Source organism: Stenella coeruleoalba (genome assembly GCF_951394435.1).
Source record: "Stenella coeruleoalba genome assembly, chromosome: 18".
Lineage (NCBI taxonomy): Eukaryota > Metazoa > Chordata > Mammalia > Artiodactyla > Delphinidae > Stenella > Stenella coeruleoalba.
In genome coordinates, this window is record NC_137164.1 from 74732267 (window position 1) to 74752603 (window position 20337).

Genomic DNA, 20337 nt, shown 5'->3' on the forward strand with positions numbered 1-20337 from the left:
CGTTTAAGTTGTTTCTGTTTTTGGTCTTTTTGTTTGTTCACTTTTCCTTTTCACAGACGCAACCTCCCTGCTTTGAGTTGCGGAAAGAAAAGGATCATAAAATAAAGATAAGGGTTTAGCTCTGGGATTTGGGAATTCATTCATGGGAAAGGTTGTATCTTCCAATGAAGAGTCAAGGCCCGTGTTTTCCCTTTGTGCTGCAGGGGGCAACCACGACAGCTGTGGTGTATGGGTATTTGCAAACATTAGTGACAATGTATACACGCAGCAAACATACTTATTAGAACAAAAGCTTGGGGATTCTCACAAAATGTAGAAGTTTTACAAGAATACGGCAGATGCACTGGGATAACTTTTGTGAGCTTTGCTCCTTCGAATCCTTTTCTGGAAAAACCTCTTGCCTGATTATTTTCCCATTGTTAGTTTGGCATCTTCATGCTGTTAAATGTTTCCCTGCTGTTTGCCTTTTAGATCGGTGTTCGAAAAGTATTTCTGAAATACTGGCATGCCAACCAGCTAAACGATTTGTGCCTACAGCTGCAGAGAAAAATTATCACCTGCCAAAAAGGTAACAGTTACACGCGTCACAGTAACAGTTCAGTGACATTTCTGAACTTTGACGAGTCGGAAAATACAAAATCATTTAGTGAACCCCCAAGTTTAAATGTTAGGGAAACCTAACATTTAGGTTAACCTAAATATTAGAGCGGACCCTGCCATGGCCCTATGTCCATCCATCCCATGGCGCTACCTTCAGGCAAATAAATAGGTTTCAGGAGTTTCAGAAGCACTGTAGCTAAGTTGGCTATTTACTTGTCTCTAGATCAGAGTGTGCGGCCACAGCTCGTGCTTCATCTCATGATCATTCTATCTGTAATTCTGCATCACATTTTCACCTAAGTCATAGTTTGGAAGAGGGGCTATACGTACCTTGTATTTTATGCATTCCTCACCTGTAAAATATTCATGCTTGCTGACCCTCCAAGAAGCACAGGACAAGAAGAGTGTGCCTTTGAACCCACAGTGGGGAAGAAAACACAACCCATGTGACAGTCGGGTGCAGCTCTGGAGCCAGACTCCTAGGCCACGCCAGTCAGCGCCCCTTGGTATGCTAGAGTTTGGAGGACTGCCACAGCCCATTAGCCAATGTATGCCTTGGATTTATGTATGCCTTGTAATTTAAGTAATTCCATGTATGCCTTGGATAAATGCTTGACTATTTTTCCTTTGTGAAGGGATAATAATATTTGGACTGTTAACTTTGAGAGCAGATAGCATCTATTTCATGTTAACTTTGAGAGTCCATTTAGATTTTTTTTTTCTATCAAAACCCAAGTGACCGCCAAAAATAGGTACATTTTAAAAATCGTAACTATGCCTCACATAAAACATACATACTTAATAGATTTTTAATTTGCTTAATAGTTTAATTGTATTATATATCTCTAAAGAAAGGTAAGAAGGGGAGAAATTAATCTACAGGCTAACTTTTGGTGGAAGCAGCCGTGATGAGCTTAGCTCTCTAATCTATCTGAAACTATTAAAAACAAGTGCATCTCAGAGAACACGGAAAACTGCCTCACCCTGTTCAAGCCTCTGTCTATGCGAGCCCCTGGGGGATTCCTTCAGGCACACCCCTGGCTGAAACCTCTGATGGGTCCCATCATTTTCTGATGATAAAAAGTCCTGCTATATGCTGGTCCCTCAGACAGACTCGGTTCAGAATTTAGCAAGTCCAGTCCACGGGAAGGTCAAAAGTCAGAATCTCATTCCAAGTTAAATCGTCCCTCTAGGCTCCCACCCTTACTTAGGTGCCCTCCGGGGAGGAGGGAACAGCTAAGGGGACAGGGCCGCCCCTCAGTCCGACCCACACCCATGTGACCTGGCCTGGGGTTTCTCTGGCCAGCAGGCAGGCAGGGGTTAACAGGCTCTCTGCATATGTGGGCGCCTTTCAGCCCTCACCTGTGCTACCCACCTGGGAACCGCAAAATCTCTCCTTTGGGTGCCACTTGGAACTCCCCGTTGACACTGCCTGTGGGCCTGGGTGCTCTCCAAGAGGAAGTCTCTTTAAATGACTCCTGGCAGGCGTCTCTGTCTCGATAAACAAGGTCTGGTGTCCTAGAAGCACAGTTGGGGACCCTGACAAGTGAGCCTCTCCCCGCAGAGCCGCCCTGCATTCAGCCCCTGGCAGCGTCGGCCTCCCAGGCCACCGTGTCCTCCAAACTCCAGACCATGTGGCAGGGTCTCTGGCTGGTTCCCTGAGGCCACTTTCACCAGCCTGGTGTTCAGGGGCGGTGGGGGGAGCCCCGGGTGAGGGAGGCCCTATGCAATCCTCGCTTCTCTCTGGGTTATAGGGTATAGGTTATACCTATATAGGGTTATAGGGTAATAGGGTAATTTGGGTTATAGGGTCATTTGCCATCTCTGTCCTCATCAGTGTAGGGAAGGGCTGGGCTCCCAAGTCTCCTTTTGACTCTGTCGCCTTTGCAATTCCTTTCTGTGTGGTCAGTCCAGGCATGCCCTGGGAGCTGGTTGGAAATGCAGAGTCTCAGGCCCTGCCCCAGAACTCCTGAATCAGAATCTGCATTTGTAGCCTCAGGCTGAAAGTGGGATGGGGAGAGTCTCCTTTACAAGACCAGTGCTCTACCCCCCGGGCTGTGGAACCAACCGAGAATTCCATTTAATACCGCGTTTATACATACATGGAGCGGGTATCACTTTCTTCTGGAAATTTTCCTACATGTAATTAGAAGGCGGCGTACTCTGTCTTCCATCAGTGCCCGCTAGTAATGTCTCCTCTGGTTGGTTACAAATGTTAAGTCGCTGTGCCCTATGGACCTGAAACAGAAGAAATTAGCAGAACTGTAGTTCTTTCTTCACCCCTAATGATAAAAATTGAGAATGGTTTTTAATAAATGGATACAAACCACAATTTCCTATTGCATAAATGAAATAATGGCTGTTAAAGCATTTTTTTAGATTACAGGCTCTTAAATGCAAAGCATTAGTTATTGATTTTTATTTTTACATCTCTTAGAACCATTGCTTCAGTCCTTTTTGCTAGTTTGAAATTCATTCAGCATTTATATCATCTGGAGTCCTTTCCAGTTTTTTAAGAGTTCTCATTTTTTCTTTGTAAATATTGGGTGGCAGAGAGCTGTAGTTACACCTCAGTCTTAAATTTAATCATTTCAATTTCAAATTATTCCCAACAGAAGTTTCCTCTGACTATATACCTTCATTTTATCCTGCATGAAATTGTCAGAAAGAGACAAGTATTAATTATCTATTTGTGCCAAATTTATTTGTATGAATTGTCTCTTAGTAAAGGTACCATGTTTTAGCAACTAGTATAAATTTTTTTCTTTTAATTTTCAAAGATTGCTAGTGCAAAGTGTGAGAAAACAGAGTCTGGACACAGGACAGTGGATTCTCAGGTCTACGTGGATCCAATGAACATTCCTGCTGTAGTTGGAGGTCAGCAGTCTGGCCTGTCCACATTAATCTTCCCTTTATTCCAAGAGATTACACATCTTAAATATACCCTCCCATTGTCAATGTCTAGATTCTGTTTAATGTAACAGGAATGAGCGAATGAACAGAGAGCAGGCCTTCTGCCTCTCTCTCTCACTGTGCCTGTCACGTGGCTGAAATTTCTACATTTTATTCCGCATTTTTGATTCCTGGGAGTCTGATTGTACCTTGAGCTGTTTAATTTTTTTCTCTTTTAGATTAGTTCAGCATGACTGTCTTTACAGTTATCTTAATACACTGCATTCCAAAGTAACTAAAGACTTAGTACCGCCATCTGAGAAAAAGTCTTGAGCATTTTAGACGTCTGCATATTATTTGCCTCTGAAGCCATACTTGTGGAAAGTTGCGTTCGCCCTTCCATCTTCTAATCGAGTAAAGGCATCTAAGTGAATATCCTAGACATATATAGACACCCACATATTTATTCTCCTGTAGCCGGGAATATTTTAAAGCACCTAATATTTTATAGGAGGAGAAGAAAGTGTCTTTGTTACCCACATTGGTTTTCCCTACAATTATAGCTCTTCCTATGATCCGAACAACTGCTTCTAATCACAGAAACTTAGAATGAGAAGGGACGCATCCTAGCATCAGATCAGCATTGCTCCCACTCATCTGTCAGAACACCCCTGAGCGGGGGCCATCCTGTTTCTTGAACTTGCCTGGGTACTGGGAGCTGACTCTCTCCCATGAGATGCCTGATCTGTTTACAACCTGTGCTCATTGTTAAAACGCCATCTTCATATTGATCCCAGATGTGCTTCCCTGCACCTTCCCTGTTGTGACCTGCTCTCTGGAGAGCTACAGATTGCATCCACGTGGCTGCAAGGTAGAGTCTGGCCTCATAAGGGCAGAGATTTGAATCCCCGCTCTACCGTTCTTTGGTTGTGTTTACCTAGAGGAATCTTCTCGGCCTCACTGAGCTTCTCTTTCTTGGGGTACAAGATGGAGATACTGGTACATTAATGGCCATCGAGTTTGGGCACTGAAAGATGGGTTGGAGCGCCTAGCACGTGGCAGTGCCTTTACACGGTGGGCGTGACTTTTATTTTCAAGTCTTACATTTGTTACTGACGCATAAGTGATTTCAAAGTGTGTTCATCCACCTGTTTCCCCCAATTCTTACACGTTTTTCTAGCCCTGCTTCCCCAGAAAGCAGAAGGATGACCCATATTTCTACACAGTCTCTTTCCAGAGCCTTAAATGCAGTGTTAGTTTTTCTAGGAGTTAAGTCACAATCCTGTTCGCAATATGTGCATGGTTTTCAAAGACTACATCCGTGAGCCTCAGACGTTTCTGTTATAATCTGATATAAAATAATGTGATTGGTGCATCCCCAAAACAGTCTGATGAGAGCCACACCCAGAATTCTCTGGGGTTTGGACTTAGTTCTTTCCATCAGTGTTCAGCCTGTGTTACCACAAGAAGGAGGGAAGCTTTATTAGACTATTACCTGCACGATCTCATTCAGGGTGAGGATTTTTGCCTCCACTGTTAGCATTACTGAATGTAGATATCTTTTTTAATATAAGGTTAGAATGTTTTAGTAAAGTCCTAGACTGGGTTAAATATATTTTATTTTAGAGCTGCTCCAACGTAATGTATTTGGACTTGTTGATGTACATCTGGGTTTTTTGCTTTTGCTCCTCTCGTTGACCCATCACTTTGTTCTTTTACTGAAGTTATCAGAGGATTTTTAGCACGTCAGCACTTGCATCAGAAAAGGAGCATTAGGCAGCAAGAGGTCACATCCATCAACAGCTTCCTGCAGATTACAGAGGACCTGGGGCTTAAGACCTATGATGCCCTGGTCGTGCAGAACGCCTCGGACATCGCCCGTGAGAATGACCGGCTCCGGAATGTAATGAACGCTACTTTCCACAAAGAGAAGTTGGAGGCCAGGAACAAGCAAGAGGAAGGAGCCAAAAGGTAAAGGCAGATAGTGTGCAACTTCGGTGACCTACGCGATTGATCCTGGGGCGTCAAGAAAATGCCGATAGCCCTTAACGCCAAGTTCAATCACTTATGACCGTAGGGAGAGGAACAAGCACGTATGCATGCGCAGTGCGTTACATGAAACCTCCTGACACCTGAAAAGATGCTTTTCCCGGGCTTTCCTTCCACAAAATAGATGCTCTACGTGTTAGTTTAGGTCCCATGAAATAATTGCTTCTCCTACCGTGCTTGCATCACTGACCATCTCAAGCACAAAGTTTTAAGGCATCTAATCTTTACGTCTTAGCAAAGATACATAGCTTGGTTCTCGACATCTTTATGCAAGTGTCACGTATATAAATAAGGCTGACTCCTAGAAACTTCTGAAAACCTGACCCCCCAAATGGAGAAGACACTCTAAAAACACAAGAGCAGTGAAATCAATGAATGGTTGCCTGTATTATATTCCCCTTAGGAAACTGTCACATCTTCTTTGCCAAAAAGGAAAGCTCTGGGGAAAGATTTTTAATTTAAAGTTCACGTTGGACGCTGAGCTTGAAATAGACATGTGAAGAAAACTAAGTCCTTCTCCACTTTTCCACTCTTGTCTCTCTGTGACAGACGAGGACACCCGTGATTTACAATCCTCCCTGGGTCTTTCCATCCTAATTTGCTGTCAGGGAGATGTTTGTTTTTCCATAGGAACTTAGTAATGTCTAGTTGTTTCTCCCTGAAAGTGACCCCCCTTTGCCTTGACTGTGATGTCGAATGATTTTTTATTAAAGTGGAAGTGGTGGTGTGTCTCTCCCTAATTAGCCTCAAATATCTCAGTGATTAAATACTGAAAAAATTCCCTTTGTACGGAAAACTGTAATTAAACATTACAGGGAAAACAAATTATCCACCGAGCGCCACGCTTTCGTCTTCAGCTAGTTCATTTCCTATATGGGCGTCTGGCTCTGCCTGGCAGTAGGTCCCAGCTCTGTTGGTGTTCTGCCTCACAAGATATAATTATAGAAACAAATGCTCGGAGACTCCTGGCGAAATGAATGCATTGGCATCTCCCTGGCACATGATTCCATTGACATGTGAAGCCAGAAGGAATTGTTTTTAACCAGATAACTATTAATTTTATAGGACTTCCAGAATAATATTTATTATTTTCTCTGCTGGAGCTAAACAGCCACCCCAATTTCTCAGTTTCATTATGTATTCATTTGCCTGATATAAAATTAAGTGAAGAAGTATTTGTCTATTTATTTATTGAAAACCAGCAGTTCACTTGGCGTTGGGCAACCAGATGGAATAACAGAAGAAAAATAACAATTCTGCACATAATTAAATAATTGCTGATGGAATTTAAATGGCAAGGGAGAGAGAGAGAGAGAGAGACAGGGAAAATGAAAATCTTTGATCGTTTTAAGTAAAGCATCTGCTCTTTTGCAAGGGCAAACAGAGATAACTCCCAGCATCTGATGCATCAGTAACTCTCTATTAAGATGGATTTCCCAGAAATTATCATTCAGATTGAAATCCTGGCTTTTTGATTTGCTTAATAATCAGGGTGTGAAAACTTCACTCAGCGAATGCCTGATAGCAAATGTGGCATTCCTTACGACATCTTGGGTTCCGGTGAGATTTTTTTCTAAAGTAATAATGAAGAGTCTCGAACGTGTTTATTTATCACGAAGCAAGGGCTGGAAGGATGAAGTGGCTTCCTCTGGATGCGCTGGATACCAGAGCGCTGCACGCATCCTCCAGCCTCGGCGGGAAGGCTGTTTACCAAAAAGCTGTGATTACGTCTGCTTGAGCCGGTTCATTGTTCCCATCTGAATAATGCATCTGGGTCTCTCTGGCGGGGCTGTTTGTGTTTGTTTCCCCACGCACACCCAGAGCTGAAGACAAGGGTGGACCCAGGCGCCTCCACTGCAGCTTCGTCCCAGTGCCCATGGCGGTAGACAGCCTGGTCCAGTCCCAGGCTGGCCCATCCACCCCGTCTCCTTCTCTGCACTCGGTGCTCAGCCTGGATGACAGCAGCGGCCTCCCATCACCACGGAAACAGCCTCCGCCCAAGCCAAAGAGGGACCCCACCACGCGGCTGAGCGCCTCCTATGAGGCCGTGAGCGCCTGCCTGTGGGCTGTCACCAAGGACTCCTCCAATGAAGGTTAGCCTCGGGGAAGGGGGACCCCGACCCCCGTTGGGTTACTGATGCTTGATTTCCGGTCTTTGAGTGCGCCGCGGCAGTACTTTGCCCTAATGTATTTTTAGTAGAATTAAATCCGTTGTTGGCTTGCCAGGGCCCCCCCCCTTTCTTTTTAAATTTTTATTTATTGATTTTTGGCTGCGTTGGGTCTTCGTTGCTGCACGCGGGCTTTCTCTAGTTGCGGCGAGCGGGGGCTACTCTTCATTGCGGTGCACGGGCTTCTCATTGCGGTGGCTTCTCTTGTTGCGGAGCACGGGCTCTAGGCGCGCGGGCTCAGTAGTTGTGGCTTGCGGGCTCTAGGGCGCAGGCTTAGTAGTTGTGGCGCACGGGCTTAGCTGCTCCGTGGCATGTGGGATCTTCCTGGACCAGGGCTCGAACCTGTGTCCCCTGCGTTGGCAGGCAGATTCTTAACCACTGTGCCACCAGGGAAGCCCACCAGGGGCCCTTTAATCATTAAACATAAATAATATTAATTCTAATCTCTAAGCCTCTTAGGGAAAAGCTACTTATATATCATTTCCTTAACTCCTCTCCCGACTTCCACATTGAATGAGGAGCCTCAAACCAGAACAATTCAGAGAGTCGGTCGCTCGTCCACGTAAACTTTCGTGAATTAAAAAGCTAAAAAGATTCATCTGGCTTCCCTGTTATCACAACTTAATTAAAAATTAAGCCTGCTTTATCACCACACAGTAAAGTGAAACGATTCATGCAGAGGAGAATCATGACTCAGCAAAATTCAGTGAGTGAAACTTTGGGGACTAGACAACAAAGGTCTCTGCATCGGTGGTCTAGACGTATTTATGCAAAACCACAGTTTATTCTCAATTAATTCTCTCATAGATTAGTTCATGTGATATTATTGCTTAATTTTTAATTTTTAGAATTGTGAAAAGCAGAGGAAGTCCTTCTTTGCAGAACATTTACTAACTTCACAGATTTTACTTATCACCCATGAGTATGAGGTCCTATTCTAGGCCCAGGAAGGTACACAATAAATAAAACAAAGTTATCTTCCCCCATGGGGTTGGCATTCTAGTGGGGAAGACAGATGGTAAACACAATAAACAAATAAATACACGGAATAGTTTAACTGTTTTTTGTTTTTTTTTTTTTGGCGGGGCCTCTCACTGCTGTGGCCTCTCCCGTTGCGGAGCACAGGCTCCGGACGCGCAGGCTCAGCGGCCATGGCTCACGGGCCCAGCCGCTCCGCGGCATGTGGGATCTTCCCGGACCAGGGCACGAACCCGTGTCCCCTGCATCGGCAGGCAGACTCTCAACCACTGCGCCACCAGGGAAGCCCCGAGTCAACACCTTTTATGCCCAGTCCTGTTCTTATTAACACGTGCCTTTCCTAGAGGTTTTCATCCAGTATATACGGTCATAGTGAAGAGAGGCCGGCCAGAGGGCTCGTTTTTCTTCTCTACCTTTGTGCCTGAAAAGCTGGAAGCAATTTTATGGGCCAGTAAATTTTAACACTCGTTTGCAAACTATTAACAAGCGAGAGCCAACTGTTTGAAAGTGTGATTTTTAAAAGTTCGGGGTTGCTTTTTGCAAACAGAGACTAGGAAAGGAAGAACAGAGCCGCGACTTCTCTTCTTTGCAGGGAAGCTCCCAGCTGAGGGCTTTGCTGAAGAACTGAGTATCTAAACCCAATGTGACGGCTTTCTCCCCAACACAGGGACCCCTGGATGGTGAAATAGCACAGGACAGGTTTTGGGGGGCAGCTCTAGGCGCCACCACTTACGCCTGGTGATGTGAGATGCATACCCAGCCTCCCTCAGACTCCAGCCACCCGCTCCTTAGAAATAACACCCGAGGAATCCGTATTTCTTAGAATTGCCGTACAGCTTCCCTTTGTAACAAAACACAGTTTATATGTATAGACACGAGAATGGTTCAGCTGTGTGGCTTCATTTGGAAATAGCGTTACATGTCATTCCCTTTTTTATTGTCTTGTTTATAAATTTATTCTAGAATAGCACTTGACACCCAGTAAGCACTCAGTAAATACTTATTGAACAAATAAATCAATAGAATAGAAAAATATTTCTTTGTGCTGCTTTCGTGAAAGCGGAACTAGCTTCTTATCAGTAAATCGAAATGAGCACAATTTGGCAAGTTTCAACATGTACCCTTGAGATTTGTCAGACTTTGTCAGCATTATTTTTAACAGAATCCCCTTTATAATATTTTTTTCTCTTACCTGAAATCTGATGAAAATTAGGTCCTCCGTGAACGCTGCCCTGAGAATGTGTGACGGGGCATAACAGGAGAACATAATTATGTTTCACAACTTATGGCTCATTTGTCCATTCAACACATGTTAATTCAGTGTATTCCACTCCCCCAGGGCCTTAGAGACCAGTGGGCTAGGAAAATGGGCAAACAAATTATGAGAGAGGCAGAGTAACAGCAAGGGCACCAAAGAGCACAGAGCAGGAGGGGCTAACCCTCACTGGGACCTGTGGAAGGGGTCGAGAAGGACATTTAAGAGGCCTTACACACGTGGAGGGCAGTCAGTGGGGAAAGATGGGCCGAGAGCAAAGGTAACAGACTCCTCCCTCAAAGAAATGACCTAGCAAGGTTGTAATCTATCGCAGCTCAGTAGAAGCCCTTCTTGTCCAGTTTGTAAGCTGGTTGCAAATCGATGCTGACCTCACTCAAGTATGCAACAGGCCCACCAGCCAGGGAACTGGCTTTATCTAGGCATCCTTCATGTCTTAGGTCCTGAGAAGGGCACACAGTTTGCTCTGAAACTGGGCAAAATCACACTGGAAGAGTTGGAAAACAGAGGATAACAACACACACAGATACAGGTATTTTCTCCATGAACGATCTTCTCATTTCTTTCTTCTCATAGATTTAACATGTAGGCATCTTATTCTCAGTGAGAATGGGGCCAAGTAACTTGTGTCTTGAGGCAGAGTCACCGACGTGCCTTAGCCAAAAACTCAAAGGGAAACTATTTTGTACAAGAAAATGTTTACCTCCTAACAGAATCTAAAAATGACACAAGTCCCTAGATCACTGCACAGTAACTCAGATAAGAGTCAAGTTTAAGAAAAAATGAGAGGGCTTGAGAATGTGGGATTTATCCCTTAAGTTACTGTTAGGACACTAAGACTTGCCCTGAAGGTGATCTGTAACCATGAAATGTCTCCCTGATCCCATCTCACTTTTATCCATAAATTCAAGGACTAAAAAAATTGTTAAGAAAACTCAATATAAATTCACTCTTAACAGCCCTTAAATCCTTATTTGCAAATGAACAATTAGCAAGGACTTGTGTGGACACACACACACACACACACACACACACACACACACACACGCAAAGAAATAACCATAAAGCCAAATTAGACTCTTAATTCTCTAACTGTGGTATTCTAATTTCACTTTATGAAGAATGAAGCTTTCCAGTTCCCGGCCCAGATATTCTAATTTGGTAGTTATAGACAAGGACAGGAACTGTGCTCTTTACATCCTCAGTAAAGCACCCCAGGTGATCTGATAGTGATGAACTGCAGACCACGCCCTACAGAACCCTGTTCTCTGACTCATGACTAATTTCTGGTTCTGTAGTAAAAATATGATGTTGATGGTAACAGCTGACACTTACAATTGTTTGTCATGTGACAAGCACTATTCTAAGTATCTTCAATATTTAGAACTACCTGATGGGGTGAGACTGTCACTGTGACCCCTCTGTAGATGTGGATGTTGAGTCAGGGCAACAGTGGTGTATCCTGTCCCATGCTACACACCCAAGCAGTCAGCTTCCAGAGGCCAGTCTCTCAACTGCCTCTCGATAACCCATGCTACTTTTATTTATCATCGTTTAATTCATAAAAGCTTTTCTCTGCATCTAAAGCAAACCTTGAGGGAATATCATATCAGCTATCTATGGTTGCTTACCAACTCCTCCCAAACTTGGATACTTAAATAAAATGCGATTATTTTATTACTGTCTCAGGTTCTGGGTGTCAACTGGGCTCATCTGAGTGGCTGTCCCTCAAGGTCCCCCATGAAGCTGCACGTGGTGGCTGGAATCGCCTGTAAGCTGGTCACTTGCATGCCTGGTGCCCATAGATGTCTAAGGACTGGGACTGCTTGGCCAACTCTGTGTCTGGGTGGTCTCTCCACCCAGTTTGTGCAGCCTGGCAGCTTCAGGGTAGCTGGACTTCTTACGTGGACAATCAGTGTGTCCCCGGCGCCTGCTCCAGGAAAGAGAACGCCGGGCGGTCACTCTCTTACCTTTGACGAGCAGCCTTGGAAGCCACACAGCGTCACTTCCGCCACTGCCACCAGACAGTCTCAGAGGCGCATCCAGGTTGAGGAAGGTGAAATAGACTCTAACTCTTGATAAGACTGGGAAAACTACTGTGGCCAATTTTTGGAAAATACAGGCTGCCTTAATCCATCCTCTGGATCAAACAATTCACATCCCTCCCACATGCAAGAGGCACTCATCCCTCTCCCAAGCTCCCCAGAGCCTTATCCCATCATCACATCGGGCTCAGGTCCAAGCCCCAAATCCCATCATCTAAGTCAGGTCCAGGTATCCTGGCTGCTCAGGTAAGGCTCCTTAGGTGGGCAGCTCCTCCAGGACTGTCCCTAACTATCGAAGGCAAGCTGCCTATTCTCCACACAACTAACATGTTGCTTGTGCCTGGGTTAGGATTTAGTCCTGGTGCCCGGAAATTATTTTCCATGGCCATTAGGTCCGTGCTACAGAATCTGGGCTCACCTTTGGATGTTATTTCCTCGTCCACAAGAGGTGACACGTTTGGGGCCGGTCGTTTTCTCAGCCTGATTCCTGCTCATAAACTTTTGAAGCACCAGAGCCTCTTTATTTTGTATTGATCGTACCTCTTTCAACGCAGCCGATACAGTTCCTTTAAAAGCTTTGCGAGTTTCCTGTGAATCAATTTATAATCTACCCCTTTAGTCAAAAGCCACATCCACAAATCTCCTTGAGATAATCTCCTCTTGACTTTTTCTTTTCTGCAAGATTTCTGTGGGGCAGTACTCTTGATATCCTTAGAAGTCCTGTGGTTTTGTTTCTTTGAAAAGGTCCAGTGAAGCACCACCTGACATCTTTCTGAGGTCTTAATAAAGGGGTTCATAGTCATGACCTCGGCTTCAGCGTTAGATCCTGTTTTCCTGAAAATGCCCCAGATTCAATCTCTGCTTACAAGTCATTTCTTAACTTCGGAGTTATTTACTATCCTGATGGCCCAGTGAGAAACTATTTTATTTTCAAACTCAGAAAGCCCAGGCTCCTTTATAGATAATCGTTTGTTCTTTCTGTAGCTTATCTCTTTACCCTCATTTTCCTGCAGGAAAGTAGAAGAATCCAGGAGGCTGCTTGTACACTTGGTCTAAAGATCTCCCTCCCTAGATCATCCAGTGCCTTAAGTGTGTTGTCTGGTTTCCGCAGTACCGCAGGTGACAGTGTTGCTAAACTTTCCACAAAGGTATAAAAAGGGTTATGTTTCCCTCGGCGTCCAGCATATTTCTTACTTTCCTTTAAACATCACCAGGAGCTTTCCTGGGCGTCACGCTTCTGCTAACAGTCTCTTCAAGACCTCTCCTCCTTCCCTGGTGGTGCAGTGGCTAAGACTCCACGCTCCCAATGCAGGGAGCCCGGGTTCGATCCCTGGTCGTGGAACTGGATCCCAACATGCCGCAACTAAGAAGTCCGCCTGCTACAACTAAACATGCCACGACGAAGATCCCGCCTGCCTCAACTAAGACCCGGCACAGCCAAAATAAGTAAATGAGTAAATAAATAGATAAATATTAAAAAACAACAAACTCCTCCAGTTTCCCAAGGCTACTGCCAGGCTTTTACAGTTTGGGTTTTTTGGCTTTATGGCGGCATTCCACTTCCAGTACCAATGTCTGTATTAGTTGTCCATTGCTATCTAACAAACCTCTCCAAAATTTAGTAGCTTAAAATGACAAAGGTTTTATCATCCTCTCTCTCTGTCTCTCTCCTTCTCCCTCCCCCTCCCTCTCTCTGTCTCCCTCTCTCCCCATTCTACTAGTTGGGTATCAGCTAAGCTATTCTCATGCGAACTCTCTCACAGCTGTGGTCAGACAGCGGCTGGGCCTGGGATGGTCCGCAGGCTCAGTTCATTACATTTCTGGTGTCTGGGCTGGGGAAACCTGGACAGCTGAGGGCTGGAGCAGATGGGGTCCTCTGGCATCTCTCTCACCTCTGTGTGGCCTCTCCACATGTTCTCCACAGCATGGGTGCTTCAGAGTAAGCAGTCTTCTCACATAGAGATCAGGGCCACCAAGAGATGTGTCCCGAGAGAGGAAGAGCAGGCCAGAAGCTGCACTGCCCCTGACCCAGCCTCAGCAGGCAGGCGGCCTTGCTTTTGCCATGTTCTACTCATGGGGCGGTCACAGAGGTCCTTCCAGCTTCAAGGTTCTAGAAGAGCACGAAGGACTAAAAATATTGTTGAAGCCAGTTTTGTAAAATGCAAGCTGCCACAAGTCCTTTAAAATATTCAGATCTTCAGAACAACTCTGTAATACTAATGTTAAAATTTTGTCTGGTTCATTAACTTTCTAGGAGAAGCTTATGCGTTGCTGTGTTTTAGTACATCGAAGGCCTTTGCGATAATGCTCATTAATTACAGAATTGTGCATTTGGGATATTTTCTACTCTTAAAAGTTGGCTGCTTTGGTGAACCCTGTACAATACTGGCCTTCAAAGATATCCATTGAGTTAGAAAATTAACTTTGTTCTTTTCCATTCCCATCTGGATGTCTCCCATTTGTTTCATGTTTGCGAAGCACTTTACACACATTGAGCTAAGCCCTTTACATGCATTATTTTATTCCTCTGAGATGATTAGTGATATCACCATTCTAGGCATGACTATACTGAAGCCCAGAGAGATGTGACCAAGACCTCTTTTAAAATTATAATTTGCACCGATGCCACCACGCAAACACACACACACACACACACACACACACACACACAGACCCAATTCTGTGACGATTATGGCCTGTAGTTTCCCACCTCATAGCATGTATCATGTTCTAACATGCTATGGAATTAACTCATTTGTTTTATTTACTTTTTTTATTGTCTGACTTTACCCAGGAGGGCAGAGGAAGGAAGGGGACAATTACTGTATATTCACTAATGTGTCTCTGAATAAATACTGGTTAAATGCACGACTAAATGAATGATAGCATGAAAGGGTGGTCATGCTGGGGTTTGAATCCAAGCCCAGCTGACTCCAAAGCCTTTAATTTTAACCCTAAAAGTGGAGTTGTCACTCCGAAAGTGGAGACGGACACTCTCATATATGCAGTCATAATGAGAGAAAAGCCTGGCTGCCTTAAAACTCAGGAACTCAGCAAAATTAGATGTGCTTATTCAGATCAAGAATTCCTACAGATTAGCAAAGCACCAAATTGGTAAAATAGTTCAAGATATTTGAGAAGTTTTGATATTTTAGTAAAACTGTGTGTAATTTTCTAAAATTAACATCTTGGCTCCAGAGAAATTATATTTAATAAAATCTATAATTTACAGTAAAAAACATTAGAAAAATAAGTCTTTTAGAATTTTTTAACTTAAACTTTAATAAATGTTTTGAGTCATATTTAAGTAGTTTTTCTGCCTCTTTAAAAATTAGTTCTCGCTAATATTATACTCTTGTTTTTCTAAATATCTTCCTTCTTTTCAATTTACGAAGTTGCCACTGAAGTTCTTAGAGAAATACAACACTCTTGATTTCCCTGTTAAGTGTGTTAGGATTCAGATATATTAATTAACTGTAAAACAAGCCCTTGGCATCATTTTAACAACGTTCTTTTTAGGAAAATAATCTTTCCATGCATGTAGTTGTTTTCAGTGGTGTTCTGTCATGTTCGTTTTAGACCATTTAAATAATCCAGCTTAGGTATTTCCTACAGGAAACACCCACAGGGCACCAACTCGCTAATTTGCTGGTTCTCTCCAGGCCCCTATTTTCTCTTCTCTAAAAGCCATGAGGAGCAGTTCAGCCAGTACTTAGTCCACACGTGTATCAGGCCCTCAGAACCCAGGCGTAAGCAGGTGCCAGTGCAGATGGAAGGCGCCCACCCCGCTGCATCCCAGCCCTTCCCGCTGCAGGCGGCTGGCAATCCTGGGCCTCCTTACCGGCCACCTTACCTCTTCCTTGACTGGTGGCAGTTGTCCTCCCCCTCCGAGATCAAAAACTGGCTTTTCCCCTTGGCAGTCGTGTGAAGTGCAGGGAGACACGGACCCAGGAGGGTGGGGAGATGGGGAAGCTGAGGTTGAAGAGAACCAGACCCTGGAGCGGGGAGCGAACTGGACCCTGGAGGGTGGAGGGACCCGGACCCCCGCAGCGGGGGAGCGACCTGGACCCTGGAGGGTGGAGGGACCCAGACCCCGCGGGGGGGGGGGAGGGGAGAACTGGACCCTGGAGGATGGAGGCCGGGTCCTCGCCAGTCGCGGCGCCGGGGCAGCTCCGCGCGCTGCGCGAGGCTCGGGCCGGGTCCCCCGCTAACACTGCCGCCCCTTCTCCGCCCTCGCCCAGTTCTCAGCCGGCCCCGGCCGCACAGCGACGACTACAGCGCCGTGAAGAAGATGCCGCCTCGGAAGCCCACGCGGAGCCCGCACACCAAGCTCAGCGGCTCCTCGGAGGAGATCTCGGGCGCCAGGCCGGGGGCGGCGGGGGCCGGCGGTGCGCGGCGCAGGGCGAGCGGCCCGCAGCGCGCCCCGGGGATCCCCGCGCCGCCCGCGCCCCCGGAGCCCGAGCCCGTGTACATCGAGATGCTGGGCCGCGCCGGCAGCCCCGAGCCGGCGGAGGCCGTGTACGAGGAGATGAAGTACTGGGCGCCCCCCGAGGGCGGCGGCCTGGGGGCGGGCGTCTCGGCGTCCGCCTCGCCCCCTCCGCCGCGCGACGGCCGCAGCCCCCTCCCCTCGGAGGACGGCGACGCCGGCGGGCCCTGCCGGGACGCGTGCGACATCCCCGCGCCCTTCCCCGACCTGCTGCCGCACCGGCCCCCCCTCCTCGTGTTCCCCCCGACGCCGGTCACCTGCTCCCCGGCGTCCGACGAGTCGCCCTTGACGCCCCTGGAGGTGAAGAGGCTGCCGGTCCTGGAGACCAGCCTCAGGTACCCCGTGCAGCCCGAGGGCGCCGGCCCCCCGTCCCCGCAGCACCCCAAAGCCCCAGAGGGCGACGGCGACCGGCCCGCGTTCGCCGGGCCGCACGGAGCCTCCCGTCCCCCCACGCCCGCCGCCGCCCCCCGGCCGCCCGCGCACTTCACCTCCGCGGCCGAGCCCGGCGCGGGGAGGCCGGCGGAGCCGCCCCGGGGCCCCCCGAGGCCCACCTCGGCCCCCGCGGGCGCGCCCTGCAGCCCCGGCCTCAGGAGCCCGCACCCCCCCGGGAAGGCGGCCCGGGCCGAGCCCCGGAAGGCCGCCCCCGGCGCCCCCTCTCCGGCCGCCTACAGCCCCCCGAACTGCAGGCCTGTGGGCAGCCCCCTGGACGAGCTGGCCAGCCTCTTCAGCTCGGGAAGGAGCGTGCTCCGGAGGTCGGCGGCGGGCCGGAGGATCCGAGAAGCCGAAGGTGAATTTCGCACACGGAGGTAGAGGCGTAGCTGCAGACGCGGATGTGTGCCGATGTGCCGCAGATACGGTTTAAGGAATGCTTGAGGTCATTGCAGGGTCGTTCAGAGCAGGTACCAACTTAAAAACAAACATCTTATGCAACCAATATGGCCATGTAGGTAAGAATGAATCTTTCCGTCTCGTAGGTAAAAGTTCACGATACAACAGCCCACAGCGCTAAAACTGGGTTTAATACACCCTCGTGACTTGAGAAGTATTAGAGCAGGACTCGGCTTGAGCCGCTGATTTCCGTTTCCTGATAATATTCACTTGAAACATGGAAGGGGCACTTTTGTCACATTATGCCAAGATGCCCCTTTGGTTTACAGCTCACGGCTAACCCGTGTCCTCCAACCTGCTGTCCATCTCACTTCCACTCCCGGCATCTGGGACGGTTACCTGTTCAGTTACTCTCTTACACTCGCTCAGTACCACTTGCGCTATGTTGTTCTGAATGAATGATTTTTGTGCTGTTCCTTTGCCACCCAAGGAAAATTTTAACTCAGTTCTGTTATATCTGCATCTTCTCATTGAGCAGCTCTGTCTCATAACTAGTTAGCTGTTGACAGACCAGTCAAGTGAGCTCAGGGCTAAGCTGCGGCAGCCAGAGGCTGTTGCCTGTATTAAAAAGTATTTATTTTGTGTCCATATAAAAGCAGAAGCAAAGCAAAAAAAAAAAAAAAAAAAAAAAAGCCAAAAACACAAAAAGCCCTCATTAAGAATTTGTTGCTAATCTCTTGTAAGTAGCTCACCATGTGCTAATTCATTCAGACGAGGTTGCCTTTGAGCCAGAGGCGCCATTTGGGCACAGATTCTCTTAATAATCACAGAGAATGTAGTCATCTTCCAAAAAACATCTTTTTATACAGAACCAAAATATTTTCCAATGTGCTGTATTTGGGAGGGGAATTACGTGAATACAAAGCATCTTCTCTTTAAGGAAATTGTAGCAGGTCCCTCGACCATGATGCCATTAACCCGAATGTAGATGGCAACTACTAGCCTCCCCACTTTACAGAGATGGGAAACTTCAAGGTCAGGAGGTTAATTAAACACCTTCCTTAAGGTCAGGTGGTAGGACTGGAAATAAAAGCTTATGATGTGACGTTTTATGTACACGTTAACCTGCTCTTTCACCTAAAGAAAATACATAAATATATTGGCTTTCATCATTTGATTAGGTCCAAAATCTCTAGAAAATCTAGAAAACATTATCAATAAGTGAAAAGTAGGTCAAGACTAAGAACACTTAGCAAATGAGTGAATAATCTAACCCCCATTTATTCTTTTTTTTTTTTTTTTTTTTTTTGCGGTACGCGGGCCTCTCACTGTTGTGGCCTCTCCCGTTGCGGAGCACAGGCTCCGGACGCGCAGGCTCAGCGGCCATGGCTCACGGGCCCAGCCGCTGCGCGGCATGGGGGATCTTCCCGGACCGGGGCACGAACCCATGTCCCCTGCATCGGCCGGCGGACTCTCAACCACTGCGCCACCAGGGAAGCCCCCCCTCCCCCCATTTATTCTTCAGTCAGATAAGCTAATTGTTTTTTTAGCTAACAATTTCTTCTTAATTACAGGCCATTAGTAAATGAAATTGTCCTTGTAAGTAGGAGATGGCTTGAATTTCATAAGTCATATGTTTCATTCCAAGGAACAAAATGGACTCTAGGAGAAAAGCCTTAAATGAACAAATTACTATTTGCTTTCGGAACTAAAAGTTTATTAAAACCAAATTTTACTATAGATGGGAATTGGATGAATTCTTCTCGACTGTATTCAAGGAAGTGAAATTAATGAATTTGTAGACGGCCGTCATCATTTGGAAATCCCTAAGTCTAGGACTTGAGGGGAGGATTCCAGTGAGGCCTCCAGGCAGGGTGCGTGGATGTGCTAATATTTACCCTTGGTAACATTAACCGGTATTTGGGAACATGTATCAGAACCTCAAGTACAACATTGTTAGTGCAACTCTAAAATTATAAAATATCTATTTTTCTACTGTGGGCTTTTACAAAACACTCTTTATTTTGAAAAGATTGTCTTGAGCCACTTACGACTTTCTCATAAATATATGAATTGGCAGCTTCCGCCCCAGCACAGTGGCTGTAATAACAGGAAGCTGCAGTAGGAGATGGCTCGTCCCCTCGCCCCAGATGACAGGAGTCCAACGGTGCAGCTGAGACCGGTGTGATTCCCGAGGGTCCACGATGTAGGAAACACGTTGACCAGCGTGCAGGACGTGTCCTCCTGGGATCGTACAGGCTATTCTTTTAGGATGTCAAAGGGGCTTAAAGAGAAGACTTGGAAGAAAAAATAGTCTTGATGCTGGAGCTAATCACTGGAGCTGCTTATATGATTATTAGGGTTTACACCATGTGATCCTGGAGCCAGTAATCCGTCGTCTTCTGAATGAATCGCATGGCTGGTATTCGTGATTTACTGGAGTCCTGGGACTTCTCCCCTTTAAGATTTTAAATCTTCTTCTTTACCCTTTTTATATTTCAACATATTCTTCTCTTCACCTGAAATAGCTTCCTTACCAAATAATCCAGTGGGCGGCTAATTCCGCCTCAATGCACCTGAATTAATTACAGCTCATTTCTTGGACCGTTGTGATATGGGGAGACTGCACTGCAGATTTGCAGAAGGGTTCAAAATATTCCCCTCGCTTCCTTAGAAAGTGACCTTGAAGAGATTAAACTGCTCCTTATTACCCTGCTAAAGGTATTTCCAGTTAAAATATAAAGGATGGTGAGTTGCGTATAGAAAAGGAGGTCCTTTGCTGTTTAATTCTACAATGTCACGACTCCATAGACTTAATATCCATGTGGGATTTTATAAATATCATGTCCCTCAAAACAGTTCATTTTCTATAGACTCTTGGATATTCAATTTGAGGTACACAGGTCACAGAAATTCTAAGAGTCCGGGATGCAGGTATAGACAAAATGTGATTGTGCAGGTGACAGATGTGACTGCAGTCTGGGAGGGATAGTATCAGCAGCAAGTAGCTGCAGTGCT

The 20337-nt window shown here is 46.3% G+C and overlaps 1 protein-coding gene across 5 annotated transcripts in view; it reads left to right on the plus strand.

The window, feature by feature from the left end:
• MYO16 (myosin XVI) overlaps positions 1-20337 on the plus strand; it is a 641507-nt gene that overhangs the window by 568306 nt on the left and 52864 nt on the right. For 4 of the 5 annotated variants that reach the window (XM_079902784.1, XM_079902785.1, XM_079902783.1 and 1 more), the window contains 4 exons: positions 472-568; positions 5217-5463; positions 7363-7634; positions 16247-17950. In XM_079902784.1, coding sequence (XP_079758910.1) covers positions 472-568; positions 5217-5463; positions 7363-7634; positions 16247-17301 — 1671 coding nt within the window. In that variant the 3' untranslated portion in view covers positions 17302-17950. Of the gene's footprint in view, positions 1-471; positions 569-5216; positions 5464-7362; positions 7635-16246; positions 17951-20337 lie in introns of those variants that run through there. The other variant, XM_079902787.1, reaches the window with a different exon arrangement.